Genomic DNA, 19,214 nt, shown 5'->3' on the forward strand with positions numbered 1-19,214 from the left:
CTCTGTTATAAGTAGTATGGGCTATGAAGTTTATGTTATAAATCTCCATTACCAAGAACATTTCTTCCTGGAAGGATAGTTTTAAAAATAAAGTAGAAAAAGCATATGTTAACCTTTCCAAATTTGATCTAATAAAGACATTTTAAATAACAATTCATTGTTAAATTAATTTTTTTCTTGTATTTTATACAAGAGCAAAAGTGTCACATATGAAGGATCAGCCTTACCTCTTGGTCGAAAGTTCTCCTGGTTTTTGCCATACCTCGAGTTTTTTGTAGTTTGCTCCCTCGCTGAGTTTGCCTGCCAGCAGAACACAAGGCTAAGTTAGGTGGGCTCAGCCATGTTGAACAGGAAAAGGAAATCTTGTCTTGAAAAAGGGATGAAAAAGGCTGGAAAAAGGTTCATCAACATCCAGGGTGTTTTCTTAGCCTTCAGCTTGATACCCCCAGAAGACGCAGTGCCTTCAGGGCAAGTTTTTCTCTCCTTAAGGGGAAGTTTCTTTCAGAGTGCTAGGTACCATAACCGTGGACTAGAAAAGCAGAAGGCAAGCTAGCCATTTCTCTCAGAAGTTAACTGCTAGCTTTTGTCTGTTACTCAAAGCAAGTGAGGGTACTGAGTTTGCCGCCTAAGAATGCAATGAGTTAATGACCCCAGCATGATCCATTTGGTTTACTTGACCTAGTAAAAAGAGGTGCAAGTATTATTTAATAGTGAAACTATAAACATTTCTGTGATTTGTGTTCTTGAGAATATCAACTGCTGTTTGTGCCAGGAAAAGAAAAAAGAAATGCTGCTAACATTTAGCGCCATGGTCCTTTTCAGCTGAATTTATGTAAATCCAATTTGTGTTGACCCACTACTATGCTGGAGCACGGTGGCAAAATGGTTAAGACATCTTTATGTGAAAAGAAGGTGTTAATTTAAGTTCTGCTCTGGATTTACATAACGTTAAGCCTTGGGTCCATCTGTGAATATTTATCTGGTCATTTCTGCTGAGGAATCAAAGGTGGCAAAATGAGATGCTTGACACATCACTGACTTTTTTGTCTGTAACTACAAAAGCTGGTATGCTTTAACTATGTAAATCTGATATGTCGTGTTTTTAACCTTTCAAAACTGCATAGCACCACCTTCCACCTAAACTAAATTTTTTTCATTAATAGTCAGAATAATCAAAATGCTCTTGCTCTTTGTTCCAGATCCCTTTTCATAACTTGTATCTAATACAAAATTTAGAAATAATAATCCTAAGTTTTAGTTCTTGAATTGGTATATTAAAATGTGTTTTAAAAGGCTTACTTATATTTGTTCCTGTGTTATTCCTTTGGGCATTTCGTAGTTTCCTTCTTTGTTTTGCAACCTTTTCATCCTTTATTTCTTTACTTAGCTTGGGGATAGAGGTCATGCCTTCTGCTGGTGTTCAATTGCTTCTAGTGCAAGGTGCTTGATTGAAGCCTCTGCTTGGTACTAATACATATATACGTGTGTGTATGCATACTTCAAAAGAACAGAGAATTTTCATATGATGGCATATGTAATTAAGCCATTTCTGAAGCCAAGTAATTGTCAAGCCGTTTCTAAAATCAGAGATGCTTTTTCTTAAAAAGGAAAGGAAAGAAAGAAGAGAAACAAAAAATAAACCAACAGGTGTCAGCAAAGACCATGTAACAAAACATTGGGTCAAATTACATCAACAGTATGTGCTGCATTCATGACAAATCCCTGTTGTTTTTCATTTAATTCTCTCAAAAGATCTTGAGGTCCTAGTTGTGATCAGTCAACTCCAAATCCAGAATATCACACCCATGTGTTAGGATTGAATTGAATTGCTTTCAGTAGAAAACTCAAGAAATCCCTTAGAGGTAATGTCAATTCCATCTTAATGAATTGCTCTCCCACACTATAATCCAAGTGAGGTCTTTTGTGGATTTTTAAAATGCTATTGATTTTTTTTTTTTTTTTTAAGCTTGCAGTGAACAGAGACTTTAGAAAGCCCATTCAGGTTTTAGGATTTTTTGTTCTGTGTGGTGATGGTGGATTGGTTTTTTGGTTGGTTGTTTGTCCGAGTTCCTAGGTAAGTCTGTGTCCAAGAGCAGTATGTCAGAAAGTTCCTTTGCATCTCTCATTGTTACTTATTGGCAGGTTTGTCACTTGAGGGTCAAAATAAAGCTCATTCAACCAAAGCTATGGCAGCCACAGTAGCAAGCCTAGGGTCAGTCCCACCACTTGAGATTTGCCGCAGGGCAGTCAGTTGGAATTAATTTTGCATTTGTTTCACTGAACGTTACTGCTCTTACACTACAAAGATGAAAAAGTTGTGGGTAGGCTACTGTATGTTACAAGGATCGTTTCCTTCTTGTGCTCATTTTCTCTTTTGGCATTAAAGTGCTTATTACCAATGTAGAGGCAAACCTTATAAAACAAGAAAATCCATTACTCGTAATGGCATCGCTTCTAGTGGTTTATGCTTGTTTATTTTTAAGATTAGTGAGAAAACCTCCAACCTGTGTACACTGCCTTGAAGTTCTTAGGAAATACTAGTGCTGAGTGGCTAAATCTCTGAGGCTGAATTTAGATTATTTGAAAATAGTATCCGTTCTATGCCCATGAAAGATCCATTTTTTTTTGAGAATGTTAGCTTCAAGAGATTGTAACTTGATATGTCAGGCCTAAATTGATAGTTAAAAGTGTTTTGGAGGTCTGGGGAGCTGATGGATCTCTTGCTGTACCATGCGAAGTCAGGTCAAACATATCACTTTAGTAAAAAAGAACAGAAAGGCAAATGAGGTTGATTTTGGCCTGTGTGTGGATTTGTCAGGTAAACTCATAACATTCAGCTGTTACACATTTTAAGTGCAGTTCTGTGACAGGGTGGGAATTGACAAGTGAACCTAAGGTTGAAATATTTCTGCATTCTCTAAAGAAAAATAAAAACCTTTCCATTTTTCTCTACTTCAGCTCAAAGCACAGCAAATTATATCTGAGTGAGTTATTGTGGAACACAGAGGTGGTCAGACTTCAGTGGTTTCTGAGCATAATATTTTTAATTGAAATTTTTTCCCTTCTTTTTTTCTCTTTTTTTCTGTAATATATGTTTATGTGGGGGATTAAACTGAGGTTAAAGTATAGTTAGCTCATAAGGTAAGATTAATAAAGAAATAATGAACAACTAATGACACTAATAATGTACTAACCCTTTTTATGATAGTACTTAATGAAAAACCAGGAAGTCAAGCAAGAAAAGTGCCATTGCACCTATGTTTTATTAGATACAATCTCCTTGATTTTAAATGTAATATCTATGTTATTCTAAAGTAATAGAATAATGGCCACTAATAAAAACTTTCAAGCAAAATTATTGCTATTAGATTCTTTTACTGTCTGCACTTTAATGTACTTTGAGAACTGTCTTTAAAAATTAATGAAAACAAGTGATCTAATAAGGTGTTTAAGGAGTGTTGTTTCACAAGTTGACGTTTTTGGAGGCAGAAGCCTCCTATCTGCTGAGTAAGCACATCCTTGCCAACACGTCTTTCTTGATGGGAAGTACCCTCCGTTAACTCTGAGAGAGCGGTTCTGTGTCCATCCGCATTTAGTCCTTAGAGTAGTGGGAAGTGGTAACAAGAGGAGGAGGAGTAGTGGTGATGGGGTTCCGTTTGTGTTTGGAATAGCTGTAAATGAGGAACATGACATGGGAAATCTCAGATCCACCCAGCTGGGTCTGGTCCACCAGAAAAATATATGTAACCAGTAATTTGCTCCATTTCCTTTTTTCCCAGAAGTCTGCTAGAGGTGTGTAGGAGCAGGCAATGGTCTGGACAACTTGGGTTAACAGCTTGCACTCCCTTATCCTTTCTCCAAGGTTTTGCAATCCGTCCTCTGTCATGTGAGTGGTCATAATATCAACTGCCCGCATGCGCTTTATCCTTTTGCCATGTCACATGTGCTTTATTCTTTATCATGCGTTACTCATACACCAGCCATTCAACAGGGTTGTTGGCGTCCTGGTCGTGAGGGATGCACATATGGGAGAAAAGAGGGACATGTGGCATTTCATTTGTCTTCAAAGGGACTTTGTGGTTTGCACTAACCAAAGGGTTCCTCACATCTGTCGTGAATCCATGAACAGTCGTCGTGTGATAATGATTTCCAGTGCCTACTGGTAGGTGCCGGTTTAGAAGTGAACGGCTGCAAATCAGGCGGGCCTGTGCCTTTTCTTTTAATATGTTTTCAGCAGACAATTCACTCCCTAGAAAACATTTTGCAAGCTCGAGTAGCTTACTTTGTTTTTTTTTCATTTCTTCCCTCTGCAGTGGGTTTGCTGTTCTGTTCATACACGTAGTCTGATGGTGGGTAGAGTTACCCATGGCTGGTTTTGAAAGTGGGAGCACGCTCGGGGGCGGGGGGAGCGGAAAGACAATTCAGAGGACTTGGGTTGTAAAGCACAGCAGGGGGGCAGGGGCTCGACGAGCAAGGCTCAGTGCACTTCACTGCGTCCCAGCATGGTTTTTGATGTGGTATGTACTGACGCAGCTCCTCTGGATTAGGATGTAGGTGTTATGAAACAAGTCGTTGAGTTGTGATCTGTTGGCTGTGTACCTGGCTATCTCTGTTATGGGAAGGTTCACCGGTGGGTCAGCTGCGGTTCTGTTCTTCCTCATGTGTGCCAGGCTGGTTCTTGATGTTTTTAATACAGTTTAAAAGGCTTCTTTCAGTTCCTCACAGACAAAATGGAGGCATATTATTTTAAACTGAGTAGCTTTAGAGTTGCCTTCTTGCTCTTTGGGCATGCTTTTGTCTGTCCTCTTTTCCAGACTTTTGTGGTTGAAAGACCTCCTGTATGTAGCGCACCAAAGAGTCTCTTTGGTATTTGTCTCCACTTATCACATTTAGGCTTCAGTACCTTCAGGATCTTTGTAAATTTAGGCTTGTTGGTCTTAGTGGCTCTTCATCTTTAATTTCTCTTTTCACATAGTTGTATGCAGGTGCTGATCTTTTGATCACATAGCTTCAGGATGGTGTATTGCAAAGATTCCGCAAATCGTGCTGCTAACAGAACTTTTCAGTGTTTTTTGGTAGTTGAAAACAGTTCTGTAGAAAGTCCTCTGTATGAACAATGTAATTTTAAAAGAACAGAAGCCATATGAAGCTAGAACTGTACCAATTAATGTGTACTGCAGTTATGTGTAGCAGAACCGTCTTTCTGCCTGGAGGTTCAGTTTTGCTCTGCAGACTGCATGCAGCGCTATAGTCTCGGCCACCATTGTGCAGAGCATTTAGCAACTCATGGGCAATATCTCAGCTCTGTCATAAGACAACATGCTTCTCTTTTCTCTGTGTGGTCTTCTCTATCTGTCCTTTTTGCTGTCCATCCATTTTTTTGGACATCCATTTTGATGTCTCTGTAATTAAAAGAGGTTATGTTCTGGATACATGTGAAGGATGACTGTTCATGACATAGGTCTATCCCCCAGTTACCCATAAGACTATTGAACTTCACCGATGTCGTATTTGTGGCCACTAGCACGTTGAAAACGTTCTTCTGGAGGTATTCACACTGTTACATCCAACATTAGCCAGAAGGCCAACTGTTTTAAGCTCCTCAGAAGGGCACTTGTGAGCACTGAAGTTTGGTTCCTGTCCTGAACCGTATGTATTCCTACTCTCAGCCTTGTCCATAGTAGATGAAGGCAAACTGTAATGAGGAAATGGCAGCAGAGATTAGGTACTCGTGTTTTTAAATGCCCAGGGTAATCCACTGTTTTTACTGTTCAGGACGTGATCCACTCAGCTGTGGTCTCTGCTGTCATCAGCACCCCTTCATTCTGGGAGTTTTTCTAGTCCAACAAAAATAAGAAAAGCTGTGACTTCATTTAGGGTGGAAGATCCTCAGGCTTGCAGAAAGCAGGACATTGGCTTCTCAGCTCACTGACAGCAAGTTGAAGTGTAAGCCATTTACTTTCCTTCCAAAGAGGAGGGCCACTTTGTGCTGGGAAGAAAGTTTCTCCTATCCCACAGTTTGAATAGAGCTTTTTTGAGGGGTGGAAGTGTTAGGCTAAGTACTTTTTTGTGGTTGGAAAGGATTTCTCCCTTGCTATCAGAGTTAAGTGATGAGAGGCATGGAAGTATTTTGGGGTTGTGTCTGATTTTTTCCCCCCAGTTCTCAGAGCAGGCAAGAAGAATGCCTTGATAGTGCTTGTTTCCAATATTTACCCTATTTCCAATATTTTGGGATGTGTTTTCCTTGTGGACTGCAATTAGAAGTGAATGAAGAGCAGAGATAACCGTAAAGTGGGGTTAAGTTTCCAGTGTCTCATGCAAGAAGTACGGAACTACCATTTTTTCCTCCATTCATCAGGCAATAAATATCACACACTTTGGGCAAGCTTCTTTCTCCTTTCCCATCTCAGACGTGGTGCTGCCCGCTCACCAGACACCTTATTGCCTTCGGTTACAGTCCAGCATACTGCTTAGTGTGCTGGCACACCTTATTTGTTGCAAGAGCCTTAGGAAAAGCATAAATATCTCAAGTTAGTGTGAGTAACACGAGTAGGGCTCTAGCAAGTGTTGCAGCTTGCCTTGAGAATGGCTTGCAGTGGACAGTTTGTTGCTTGGTAGTTCCAGATGAGTTGTTAGCACCAGACTGGACTGAACAGCCTTTGTCACTAAATACCTGTGGTCATGAGCAACCATATGACCGATGATTAGTCTAAAAGAGTTCATAGAGTGTAACCATACTCACCTTCTCATCACAAGACATCACAAGACAGTTTTCAACATCCTACAACGGTTTTCACATCTTACAGATAAGATACCAGCATGCACAAGCTACTACTTAAGAAGTGGGGGCTATTTAAACGGTATAGATTTGTATTAGTAAGCCTAACTAGTGTTATATAAATAATGTAGCACAGTTCCCTTCTCTTTTTCATGCCTATAGAAAAGATATTCTAACAGTTAATTTTTCAAAATTACAGAACAGCCATAAAATCACGAGATGTAACTAAAAGCATAAAATTCCAAAAGTAACATTGGATCAGCAGCATTTTCAGAACATGCAGCTGTGTTCTTGGGTAGGAGAGTATTTTGCTAGATTTTTCAGGCACCTCCATGCTAAATGCAGGAAACCTGGCCGTTATGATGATGATTTCAAATTGGGAAGTTTGGGGCTTTTTTTGTGCTGCTTCAAATGCACAAATCTTGTGTATCACCATCCATCCTTTAAAGCTGACCGTGTACCAGCCATTGCTAGGGTATCCCTGAACTTCTTGGTGTTCTGCTGCCAAAAAAATACCTCTTGTGGTCATATATACTTGGGCAGTTCACGGCAGTTTTCCCTCAAGTCTGTCTGTGCTGTGGAGACCATCCAGGAGCTGAGCTGCCTGAGGATCACAATCTGACACTTTGCATCTGAGCCTCCAACCTCCTGTATCTTTCTCTATGTTTACTCTTATTAAAAGCATTCATTAGGTTAAGTCTGCTGTACCAGAGCGCTTTGCTGATTTAACAGTCCCATTTTTAAGGCTGATACAACTATTCATTATATTAGAGAAGCGCATAAAGAGCCAGTTAGGATCAGAGCCCCATTGAGCCGGGCTGCGGAAAAAATGAGTGAAGGTTTGCTTCTGCCCTAAAGACAACACAGCCTAAATAGATGAGAGAGAATAGAAGAAATAGATACACATAGCTGCAAAACAGGGTAGGTTTTTGCAAGTGGTGTCTAAAATCTGTTTCCTTCATAGCAATTTTTTTCTCTTCCAAGTGTTCTTTGATGGTTAGTAGATGCCTGGATTTAGAGTGAAAAATAAAATTTCTATGTTTGAGGCCATATTATCATTATACTCATTTTAATGTCTGTACAACATCAGCATCTGAGACTGCAGGAACTTAACTGCTTTACTTGTTGGCATTACACTGAAGTTGATTTCGGTGAACCATAAAAAGTTTGGCCCTGAAGGTAAAATTACACTGTATGCATGTTCCTAACATACTGCTTTGGGGATAAACATGTCTTAAATCAACTCATCGCTCACAGCTAAATTCCTTCTCCAAATGCAGTTTCGCTGCAGATAGTAATGTTCAGTAAGACTGATTTTCTTTAAACCATAAAGTTTTTTGAACATAATTCTATCAATAAACATATTTGAGCAGGGTAGCAAGGAATTCACATAATCCTAATAAAGATTTTGGGGTTTTGTGAAAGGAAGGCAGGGGCACGCGCCAACATTTTTAATTAGCTTTCATCAGTACCTCTAATTTGTTCAAATGTGTTCCAAACATTTGCGTATTATGTTTGCTCACATGTACATAATGAAAACTTTTGGACTTCATTGAAACTTTATTTGGTAATTGTGCATTTGGAAAATTAAAATTGAAGTTTATGATACCCTGGCTCCTACTTGCTCAGTTCATAGCGTGTTGTTAAGATGCCATCACTTGCAAGCTTTGTTACAGCGACGTTTCTGTTCTGGCTTAATATGCTGTGGGTTCAGATGGCTGTAATTGTGGCCTTGAGGGGTTGGACTAAAGAATACCAGCTGGGTTTTGTACCCAGATATTCTTGGATTAATATTTCGGGACTTAGATCTTGTCCTGTCTGGAATTTAAACATAGTTCCCCGAGCTTTAAAGGGAAGGCAAGCACCATTTGAGGCTCTTAATGAGCACTTTTTTTCCTCTTTAATTTTCCTTTTTTTTTTTTTTTTTTTTTTTTAAACTCCTGTAGCCAGAGAAATCCAGGCAGTTACTTCCAAACCATTTTTACAGCCCCATGTGGACAAAGCACTTTAGTTTGTTCCTCGGCTTAATTCCCAAATTAATAATAGTTAGAAAGTTTTTACATCTGCATCTCCATTTTTCTTAGAATATATTAAGGTGAAAAAACTTTCCCCAGATATTAGTCAAGCCTTTGAAGTGTGAACAACTTTGTTACATTTGAGAGGGAAAGTGTTTCGTTGTGACTAGGTTGATTTTTTGGTTTTGTTTTTTTTTTTTCGGGGGGGGGGGCTTCTCTTTGAAATAATTCCTTTTGTTTCAGGTCTAAAATTTCAATTTTATTTCTACATGGAGACAAGAGACTTAAACTCCCCCATAGTGGGGAATCAGTCAGGGTTTTTCTTCTATTTAGAAACCTTTGACCCATCCCTCCCCTGTTCAGTGAATAGAAATGGCAAGGCAACTTGTGCTGAGGGTGACTACAGATCTGCTCTCCATGTAGCTCATGAAGTGAACCTGCAGGGGAGAGGGTTTCAGGAGTCCCGCTTATGGAAAAAATGCTTTTAAAGTATTTCTGTGCAAAAGAGAGCCTTTCTTGTACCCCTGAGTATATATTAATTGGTTATAATCCTTAGTTTTGAGGCACATAATTATTCACACAGCAGCACGTGATGGATTCACAGGTACAGTTACAATTTCTTTGTACTGGCAAGCAGCCTTTTCTGAGGGACAGCAAGGACTTTTTTGTGTAAAGCTCCAAGTTCTATAATTAGTTGTATAGTAAAGGATTCAGATAAGTGGCAGAACATATACAAGTGCTTAGAAGTTTCACCAGCTAGCCTTTAAGTTGTCTGCCTGGATATGTCATTACTGTAAGTGGTTTAATATCTATTTGCATTTCTTTTGTTTTCTTCCAGATCATTACTAAATACATTTATGAACTACTGCAGAAGGAATGCCACTTGAAGAAAGTAACTCTCCCAGTAAGTAATATTTTATTTTTTCCTGGGTATTGTATTTTTTTTTTTCATCTGCAAGAAACATAGCCTGCAGTCGAGGGTTCAGATAAAAGCAAGGTGTGCCAAGGCTCTGTGCAGGGCATTCTCTCAGGACGCTGCCTTTGCATGCAGCATATGCCTGCATCTGGAGACGGTGTTCCACCTCACTTCTCGCATGTTTGATTTCTCCAGCTGAGCCTTCTTTGCCTTACCAGATTGCAGAATTTTCAAAATGTGGTAGTTTTTGATAGAGGAACCATAAGCTTTCTGAGGAGTATTTGTGAATGTTTTGAGACCTCTGCAGCTGAATGTAGAGAATAAACATGCTTTTACAGGCAGAGGAATAAACTTAAATTGATTTTCAGTAAACTACTCCAAGTCTTTTTCTGAAAACACACTTTTTCAGTAACTTGTAACATGTATGTAATATAAGGTGCTGCTGCAGCATCTTATTTGTTTAGAGAAAATATTTGATCAAGCCTTGGAAGTGATGAAGCATTCCCCAAAGAACACATATGAGTGTTTGTGAATACTTGCAATACTGTGATGATGTGTAGCTATTTTTGTACTCTATACTGGAACGTGTAGGGGAGACTGTAGTGTGCCAGGGCTGTGGAGGATGTCCATCATATCATAAAGGATTCTTGTGAATTTTGAGAAGCTTTTGCATTACTGTTGTTCTCAGCCAGTCCTTCTTATTCAGCTGAGGAAAACCCGTTTGGGCTAAGGAAGGAAAAAGTCCTTTGCTTTCACAGTTCTGTAACGTTTCACAGTTCCTGTCTCCATTCCTTGAATGTTATTTAGGGAATGTTTTGGTAACATGCCCAAACTACTGAAGGTTCCCCAGCCAGGCTTTCCTAAGTGTCTCTGGGCCAGGCCAGAAGGAGCTGCGCTAGGAGCTCTGAGGAGCAGCCGAAGGGCGACCAGCAGCCCTCCACCACTCTCCCAGCCTGCTGAGCCATGTGGGCTGCACCAATGCCCCCAGACCCGAGACCGCTTGAGAAAGCATCTACCACTTCAGACTTCTCTGTGTAGACAGAGACGATCAGGTTCACCGTGGCAGTCTGCCCCAGTGCAGTACAAGCTGTGATTCTAACTTCTGTACACAACTAGTTTTCTTTGTTGAGGAAGTTTTGGTCCAGGGAGTACTTCCAATGGGTGATGTGTTGAAAGACCTCCTCAAGCCATGTCACCCTCCCTCTGAAGGCAGGAAGCTGTCATTTATAAACTCTCAACTGCCTGAATTTTGAGGCTACGGAACTTTCTTTGAAGGTTCTTTGCAGAAAGGAATATGCATGTAATTAGTGTGATAGTAATGCTGATCTGTGAGCTTCAAAACTGGAGATGAATGAACTTGGAGTAAGTATCACAATACCTCCATCACCTCTGTCACACAAGTGGGGACTCATCTGCACGGCTGTGAGATTTGGGTGTCTGGCCTGGGAGAAAAATGGCTCTGTCTAGCTCCCACTGTTGCATTAATCTGTGTTTACTCTGATTTATAAATTATGTAGTAACCACCGATGTACTGATACAGTTTGTCAGTAGTACATTTAGGCTATTCTCAAGTGTATTATTTCCAGCTTCTGCAAAGTGTCATAATTTAATTGCACTTGTGGAACAAAGTAAGTACTCGCAAAATCTATGCAGCTGTTTAATTGTGAGCAGTGTGGAAAATTTGGCACAAGGTATGAGCGCCATCCTTTAGTAATGAGTATTATGCGTAGGAAGCCCTCACCACAGTCAGAAATAGGTTATGAAGAGGCCTACAGAAATGAGAAAAATGAAACAATGCATGCGGAAGCTGAAAAATTAAAGCTGTCTGAAGATGGAATCACCACTGACAGACTCCAGAGTAACAACACAGAAAAACCTCGTTTAAACTAGTAAAGGAAACTGAAAGAAGTAATAAGTTTGTAGCAAAAGTTCACTTTCCTGTGCAAATGGGAAAGGTAGGAAAGAGTATAAATGCTGGCAAGTCATGTATAAAAATACTGTAAGATGACCAAAAAGTGAAATTGAGGATCTTGTTACAGTTGTAGAGGCTAATAGTAATAGAGCTGATGAGGCTGATAGATGAACTGCACGCAGAAGGAATGCTCAGCTCCAATAAGAAAATCTCACATAATTATTTCGAATATTATTTGTCCAGCTTCCACACTTGATTAGTATTAATTTATTCTTTTTAAGCAGGTTATAATTCTGAAGAACTGTCTGTAATTTCACTTTATTAGTAGAGGAGATCTTAGGACAAACTGATGTATCTTACAATAATCAAATTCCAGGATGAGATGGTTTTTAAGTTCTGTAAGTAGTCAAATACGAAGCTGCAGAACAACCAACTAGTATGTAACTTACTGCTGGAATCAGCTATTTTCATTAGAGAAATGGGAAAAGAGTAAATGTGATGGTCTTTGAAAGGCCTCCAGGAGTGATTTGTCGTGATTCCTCTGTATCAGGAGGGAATGATGTACTGGGGGGAAAGTCAGTACAGGTTTCTTTTTTAAAAACCTGTCAGAAGGCGTTGAAGGAGTCAGAGATCACATGAAAAAGAAAGATCTGGTCAGGAAAAGTACATGGCTTTCCAACAAGCTGCCAAGAGGTGTACCAAATATTTTTGTAAAGCATAGGATTTATAACTCCCTTATAACTTATAAGGGAGTCCTCTTATAAGTTAAGAATTGGTTAAAAGGTAAAAAAGGTGTTCGTATTTTACAGATGAAATCATTTGTTACTGGTGCAGTGTTACTGAGGCCTGCACTGACATAGCTGTAAATAAAAGGAAAAAAGGAATTAACAGAAACGAACAAACTTTGCTGTTTTCTCTAAGTTATTCAGAATATTAAATCTGAAGCTGATTGCGATGAGTCAGGGAATTATTTCATAATCCTGAATGATTGGATGATAAAATGACATGAGATTCAATTATGGTAAATGTGAAATTATGGGGAAAATAACTCACTCTGTAAACACAATGGTGGCCTCTAAATGAGCTGTTACAACTCAGGAAAGAGCTTGGAGTGATTGTGAATAGTTCTCTGAGAACATCAGTTAGTGCTCAATGGCAGTCAAAAACCCTCAAAGCAAATAGGATGTTAGGAATTATGAGGTGTTGAGAACAAAACAGAAAAACATCATCGTTCCACTCATTATGTGGGCCTTCATCTTGAACACTGCATGGAGTCTGGACACCATATCAAAAAGGATATGAAGAATTAAAAAAAAATACAGAGGAGGGTTACAAGGATGATCAGAGGCACGAAATGCTTTTCAGACAAAGAAAGATTAGACAAAGATTCTTCAGCTTGGAAAATAGATGACTGAGGAAGGAATACGACAAATCTATAAAATCATGAAAGGTGTAGAGAAGATGAATAGGGAATGGTTTTTCACTTTTTTTCATAACAGAGAAGCTAAGGGGCATCAAGTTTAAATTATCAGGCAGGAGATCTCTACTGAAAGAGGCAGTACTATTTCATATACGTCCCAATTATATTGTGGAACTCATTGCTGCAGAATACTATCAAGGAGAGAGGTATAAATGCATTCAAAAAACCCCGTTTGACAATACGCAGGTGGGATAGGTGCATCGAACTATGGTACCTGCTTGTCCACTTATCAACACTGGCTCGGGATTGTCCAGAGTTACTGTTTGCCCAACCCAGGGAAGAGTCACTCCATAAGCACGCTGGTCTCATGCTGCTCCCCGAAGCAGCTTGCCAGCTGTCAGAAACAAGGTGCTGGACCTTGATTGGACCAAGATGGCCCTTACAAATATGGCGTTATCATATGAACATTTTTGAGGTGCATACGAAAACATGGTTTTTCTGTACTTTGTCACAGACGATGAGAAAGTTGGTGTATTCACCTTCCTTTCTCTGTCAGCTGATAATGAAGTAGGTGGTGTAATGATGTTTGAATATATGAAATGTGTTTCAGGACTGTCTTAAATGGAGTACTTTTTTTGTTTTCTTCCCTGCCCCAGCATAATTTTAGTAGTTACAGAAATGCTATGCTTCAGAGGTTTAGGATGACAGCATTTCATGTTCTCTCACTGTTCTTAATTTCAACCTCGTGCGCAAAGTCCAACTCGCTGTCTTTATTTTGCTTTCTCAGGTGGCAGCTTCAGTTTTGGACACGATTGTTTGTAAATCCCTTTTCAGATATGAAAATAAGAGCAGTCTGGAAATCAGGAAAGCTTGCCTATTATTTTGTCATGTCAGCATCTCTGACAACACATAAATCTAAACATTTTTTCCTACGCAGGGAGGCTGAGGTGCATCCTGCATTAATGGTACTGTAAAGTACTGTAGCTGTCTTAGTGTTCAGCATACACTACTGGACTTGAAAATTTAAATTAAGAGATCCATATTCAGGGAGAAGCCGTTCAATTATTTCTTTTAGATTTCTCATTTTGTGCTCCATTGAAGGTTATATTATGAATATAAAGAAGACTGCAATTTTTTTTATCCAGATGAAGTCTTTGTATTTCTCTAGTTTTAATGGCATAATCAGTGATTGATCTTTGCTGTTCTTTAGCTGTTGAGGACAAATAGAGGGTGCTTCTGAATTAAGTGCATCTTTAACGGCTTCTGGGAAGGCTTGAGATGGAAGTTTAAATAATTACTAAAATGTTTTATTGACAATGGCATTGAAAGGTCTCACTTTGCAAAATCTTCTAACTTACCAATGCTTTGCTCTTTCAGTTCAATAGGTAAAACCTCACTCAGTAGTTCTCTTGATCTACTAGACAGCCAAGAACTATTTTTCTTTGAGAAACAACAGTCTGTTAGCTCCACTGCGTGTTCCTTTTGGCTATTTTATTACCTAAGACCAGTCAATATTCATTTTGTAAAAATACCACCGATTTTATGTTTAAGTTAGTTGTGGTAATGACCAAATGCTAATTAGCTGCCTGTAATATTGATCATCAGTTTTGATTTTTTGCAATTTTGAGTGAAAAATTATAAATCAGGATATTCAATATTGTGAAGACTGTAACATAAGGGAGTTAGCAAGCTTTATGCAGAACCACGTAACAGAAGACATTCTTATCTTGCGAAGCAAATGAGCAGTTTTCTCTCTCCACCAGCTGCTCACAATTCTCACAGTCTTTTCGAGTCTTTTCAGTTTCAATTCCATTTATTTGCCATGTTCTTTCCTCCAGTCCCAAACAAATTACACCTGTTCACTTGTTAGTAGGCTCTAGGCTCATAATTTTTATTGTGTTTCTTAACTGGAATAAGAAAAATAGTGGGGTTTTTTTTTCCCTCTAAAAATTTAATATTCAATGTTAAAAACTTCCAGTGTACAAAATAAAAGACCCCTAGAGCCTACTCAGGTCTCGTGCATCTTGGGTTGGTAATGGCTGCGAAATGAAAATTAGGTCAATGTCAGTGTGGTGGCATGAATGTCAGTAAGATTAGATTTCAAGTATAGTTTGATCTTACCCTATATATCGGTAGCAGCTGTGCAAAACACAGACTAGTATGCTGCTGAAATACTCTATAGACTGGTACTACTGTATGAGGTGATAGCTCATTTGAGACAGAACACATACGGAAAAAGTAATTCACTGTTTGAAAACCTTAAAAACATCATAATATATGTAGAGTGCTTAAGTCAGAGAATTCACCGTAACTGCATACATTCATAAAACTTAAGGTATAGTTGTGTGTTGGAAAAATAAATCTGAGGAAAGGAAAATTAAGCTTCAAACAGTACTTTTAAAGTGCAAGTTATCATCAGAATTTAGATTCTTTCAACATTCCTAGCTGCAGATTATTGGAAGATTTGTTATTGCCTCTGAATAACAATGTTGAATTTTTAAATTGAACTAATTGAAGTTCAGGATGTTACTGTATTTATTCAATTTCTGTTTAAATAAAGGATCAGAAGTAAGTGTTTATGAGTAGGTCCAAAAGAGAAGGTGGCTAATAAATACAAATTATTTTATGCAGACTCAGTGTGTCTAGCATTAAATGTTATTCTGCGCTGATTTGTCAATAAAGTAAGGTTGTGCAGAGTGACCTTTATGTGCATTCTTTAGTGAAAGCTTGATCTAATGAATTACTACTGTCTGAAGATGAATTAGCGAGAAGGAAAGTTTCTAAATGTGATAAATTTGAAGAAGAGAATCAAGAGTTATTTTTCATGATCTTGGTAGATGATTTTAACTTTTTTCAATTAATTTACTTCCAGAGGTGTGAACTGCTTATATCTTATAGTACATGTAGAACATATGATTAAGTGCCAGTATTTCCTAAATACTAAACAAAAAATTAGTTATAAATAGTAAAACATACAGGTAAGTTATGTCTTTGTCTGAAATACAAATTCACAAATTTTTTTCCTTAATTACAGTATCATAAGTATTCAGTTTACTTGCAAAAGTCAATTGCATCTTGCCAAGTACTGTCTGAAGTTGTGTTGTATGGCTTTTTACCTAAGCCATGTTACATGTTAAGGTGTGCCGCTTCAGAAGCAGCGACACGATCTGACCGCAGCCCCAGAATGGTGCCTGTTGTACTTACATTCCAAACTCTTCTCAACTTTTTTTTTTTTTTACCATGTTTCCTATTTTTGCACAGAGTGTGGAAGAATATAAGTATGTTTCCCAATGCAGAAAGTGCAAGCTATGGCACATGAGATGTTACATCAGTTTGGAGCATGGAATAAAGTCTTAAGTGCTATGGCAGATGCTGAAGAGAGATGTGGCTGTTTTTCCAGTCAGCAATTCCTTTTGTTCAAGCAGCCTCATTGACTTCATAAAAAAAATATTTGGTAGGATTTGCATTAAAAAAAATAGGGAGATCCATGCTGAACTGATTTTTCCTGAAGGTCATGGGGTGTGGAGTACCATAGGACGGGGAGATGTGCTTGCTCTGTTTGTCCTTTTCTATGTATCTGTATGGTAGAAAGGAAAGAATGAGTAGGCATGACCTTTTTTTCTGCTCTCATGGTGTTTACACCAGCACAGTTCTTTTACCTTGAGCCAGGCTTGCTAAACCAAGCGTAGACCTCTTTCATAGAACATATGTTTTTATGGAACAAAAAGTGCCGCTTTGCTCTCTAGAGCAGGGACAGAACATGGAATTAGCCTATGGTTTACTGGGTATCAAAGCTGGTTGTGGGTCTGTTCCTACAGCAGAGTAGCTTAGCGTTGACCCAGATGCAGGACTCTTAATGAACCTATTATTTAGACCCAAATTGGGTTTCTATATTTTTATTAGACCTATCCTATTAAATTTATAATAGAGAAATTTACAATGCTGGTTCCTACATGGCTTATTGGGTATTTATGTTGAAGTGGCTGAGATGGAACTCTCCAGGATTTTTTTCATATTACGTAAGGATTTTATTGTTGCTTCAGGCATATCAGAGGTGACAAATTACTTGATTCTCCGCTTGCCCCACATTGTTCTTTTATAGACTTTCTTGTTTGCCAGTAAATTTCTGTAAACAGCTGATGTTTCAAAGCTTTAGCATACTTTTAACCCTTTTTTTTAATTTAAAAATCCCTTGGTTTACTGTTTTAAACTGTGGTGTGTTTTTACATTTCAGTATTACATTGCACAGATACCAGCTTAAGTTTTACATTTATTTAGTACTGGGCACATATTAGTCCTTACAACGTTCATACAAATAGTTGTTAAATGGTGAAAGTGTTTATATCAATATGGTGGCTAACTTTATAACTACAGATGTTCTTTTAAAAAAATTTATGGATGCATACATGTGCATGTTGTCTGTAATTGCAGGTTGATGCAACTGAGAGTGAACCAAAGAGCTTTATCTTTATGAGTGAAGATGCATTAACAAATCCCAACAAGTTGTTGGTCCTAATTCATGGCAATGGTGTTGTCAGAGCAGGTCAGTGGGCTAGGAGACTTATAATTAACGAAGATCTGGACAGCGGCACGCAGATACCATATATAAAGAGAGCTATTGAGGTAAGTGACAGTGCATATATGTGTGGCTGTGTGTGCGTATGCATGTGTGTGTGTGCGCTAGTGTATGAAGAGCTGTGAATCTGCGATGTTTTAATTTGTTATTCACCCTTCAGTATTTCCCTGTATTTTATTTATGGTGGGAATACTTGCTTTCCGCGCACACCCCACCCCACCCCCAAACTTTTTTCTAATGGAACCAAGTTTCTTCCTTATAGTAAAAAAAAAAATTAGTTTTATGTCATGTTGTTGTGGCAGCACTGCCATGTAGTTTAATATGGCAGCTAACGTGACAAGAGCCCTTAGCAGGCGATGAGATGCAATAGAAGGCACTACAGAAATTTGTTATGATTTGAAGTGTTTTCTTTTACATTTCATTAAATTTGTACGTATTCTCACTCAACGTCTGTTGTAATCTCATGATAACATGAGCTTTCATAGTAACAGCAGGCTTTTTTGCTAGGCTTGTACTGAATTTATTAGAGGCACAGTCTTTTTCAGTTTTGCACTGAATACTGATTCATTCTGATTCACCTATCAATACTTGGCAGTAAAAAACATTTACATTTTATGGACACTATTTTGTTACATTTACATCTATGTGAGAGACAATGCACAATTTGTGTAATGTTTTTAACGTTGGAACTTTGTAGGTGTAATTCATCTCTTGCTTTCTGCTTACCTAACTGCTTCCTGTAGTAAACATTAGAAAAGCCTATTTAAGACTCACCATTTCTATTATATTTACCAAGTTCAGCTAATGTTCTACTCTGAATATCAGTGTTGTCACTGTGATTGTTACATGATCTGCTAAAAGAAGTTTCATTTTTTGCAGTTGGCTGTGAAGTATTCAGTATAGAAAATGGTTCTGTTCAAACATTTTTGTTTTTTTTTTAGTAAAGCAGAGAAGGAAAACATATTAAAATGTTAGGCTATTAAGTTACTTTGTTTTGTATAATTCACTGAGAAAGCACCAGACTACTCTTTGTGTGGAAGAAGAAACCTAGTCTTGAGAAAAGTGATGCTTGCCTTCTAACATGAAGTTGTTGTTCATTTTAAATCAAGACTCAGAGATAGAACAAGAAGTGCTTTACGACTTTTGGATGTAATATATGTGTATGGTGGGTTCAGCATAGGAGGTTAATTTCTAGAGCTCAAGTTCCAAAACCTTTCCGAAGAAACCCAAAGAGCTGTAGCTACTTAAATTTTCATAGCAGTGCTTACATGCCTGCATTTTTGTTCTTTCCTAGAGATGCTACTGTCTTGGCTGACATGAGAGGCTGAGTACTGAAAGCTGGGGTGCTATCCCTAAATTAAGAGATAATCTTTAAGAGACTATTTTTAGTAGAGTTACAGATCTTTCTCCTGTTTTGTTATTTTTGTTTAATTACGCAATCATTGTGCCAGCTTGACAGAGACCAGACCTCTGTTCCCTCAAATGGTCATTATGCTTAAAAACAGGTTATGTATTTCTGCATTTTGAATGCTGCTTTAAAAAAACATGGGAAAAAAACCAAAGCATTTGATAAGAGAATATATTTTTTTAAGAATGT

General features: G+C 38.3%; 1 protein-coding gene across 2 annotated transcripts in view; it reads left to right on the forward strand.

Moving 5' to 3' along the window:
- Window positions 1–19,214, forward strand: part of ARB2A (ARB2 cotranscriptional regulator A) — a 270,189-nt gene that overhangs the window by 43,681 nt on the left and 207,294 nt on the right. For both annotated transcript variants that reach the window (XM_080372365.1, XM_080372366.1), the window contains 2 exons: window positions 9,632–9,697; window positions 17,473–17,664. In XM_080372365.1, the coding sequence (XP_080228491.1) occupies window positions 9,632–9,697; window positions 17,473–17,664 (258 nt within the window). The remainder of the gene's footprint in view (window positions 1–9,631; window positions 9,698–17,472; window positions 17,665–19,214) is intronic.

This window comes from Falco punctatus, assembly GCF_963210335.1.
Source record: "Falco punctatus genome assembly, chromosome: Z".
In the NCBI taxonomy this organism is placed as follows: domain Eukaryota; kingdom Metazoa; phylum Chordata; class Aves; order Falconiformes; family Falconidae; genus Falco; species Falco punctatus.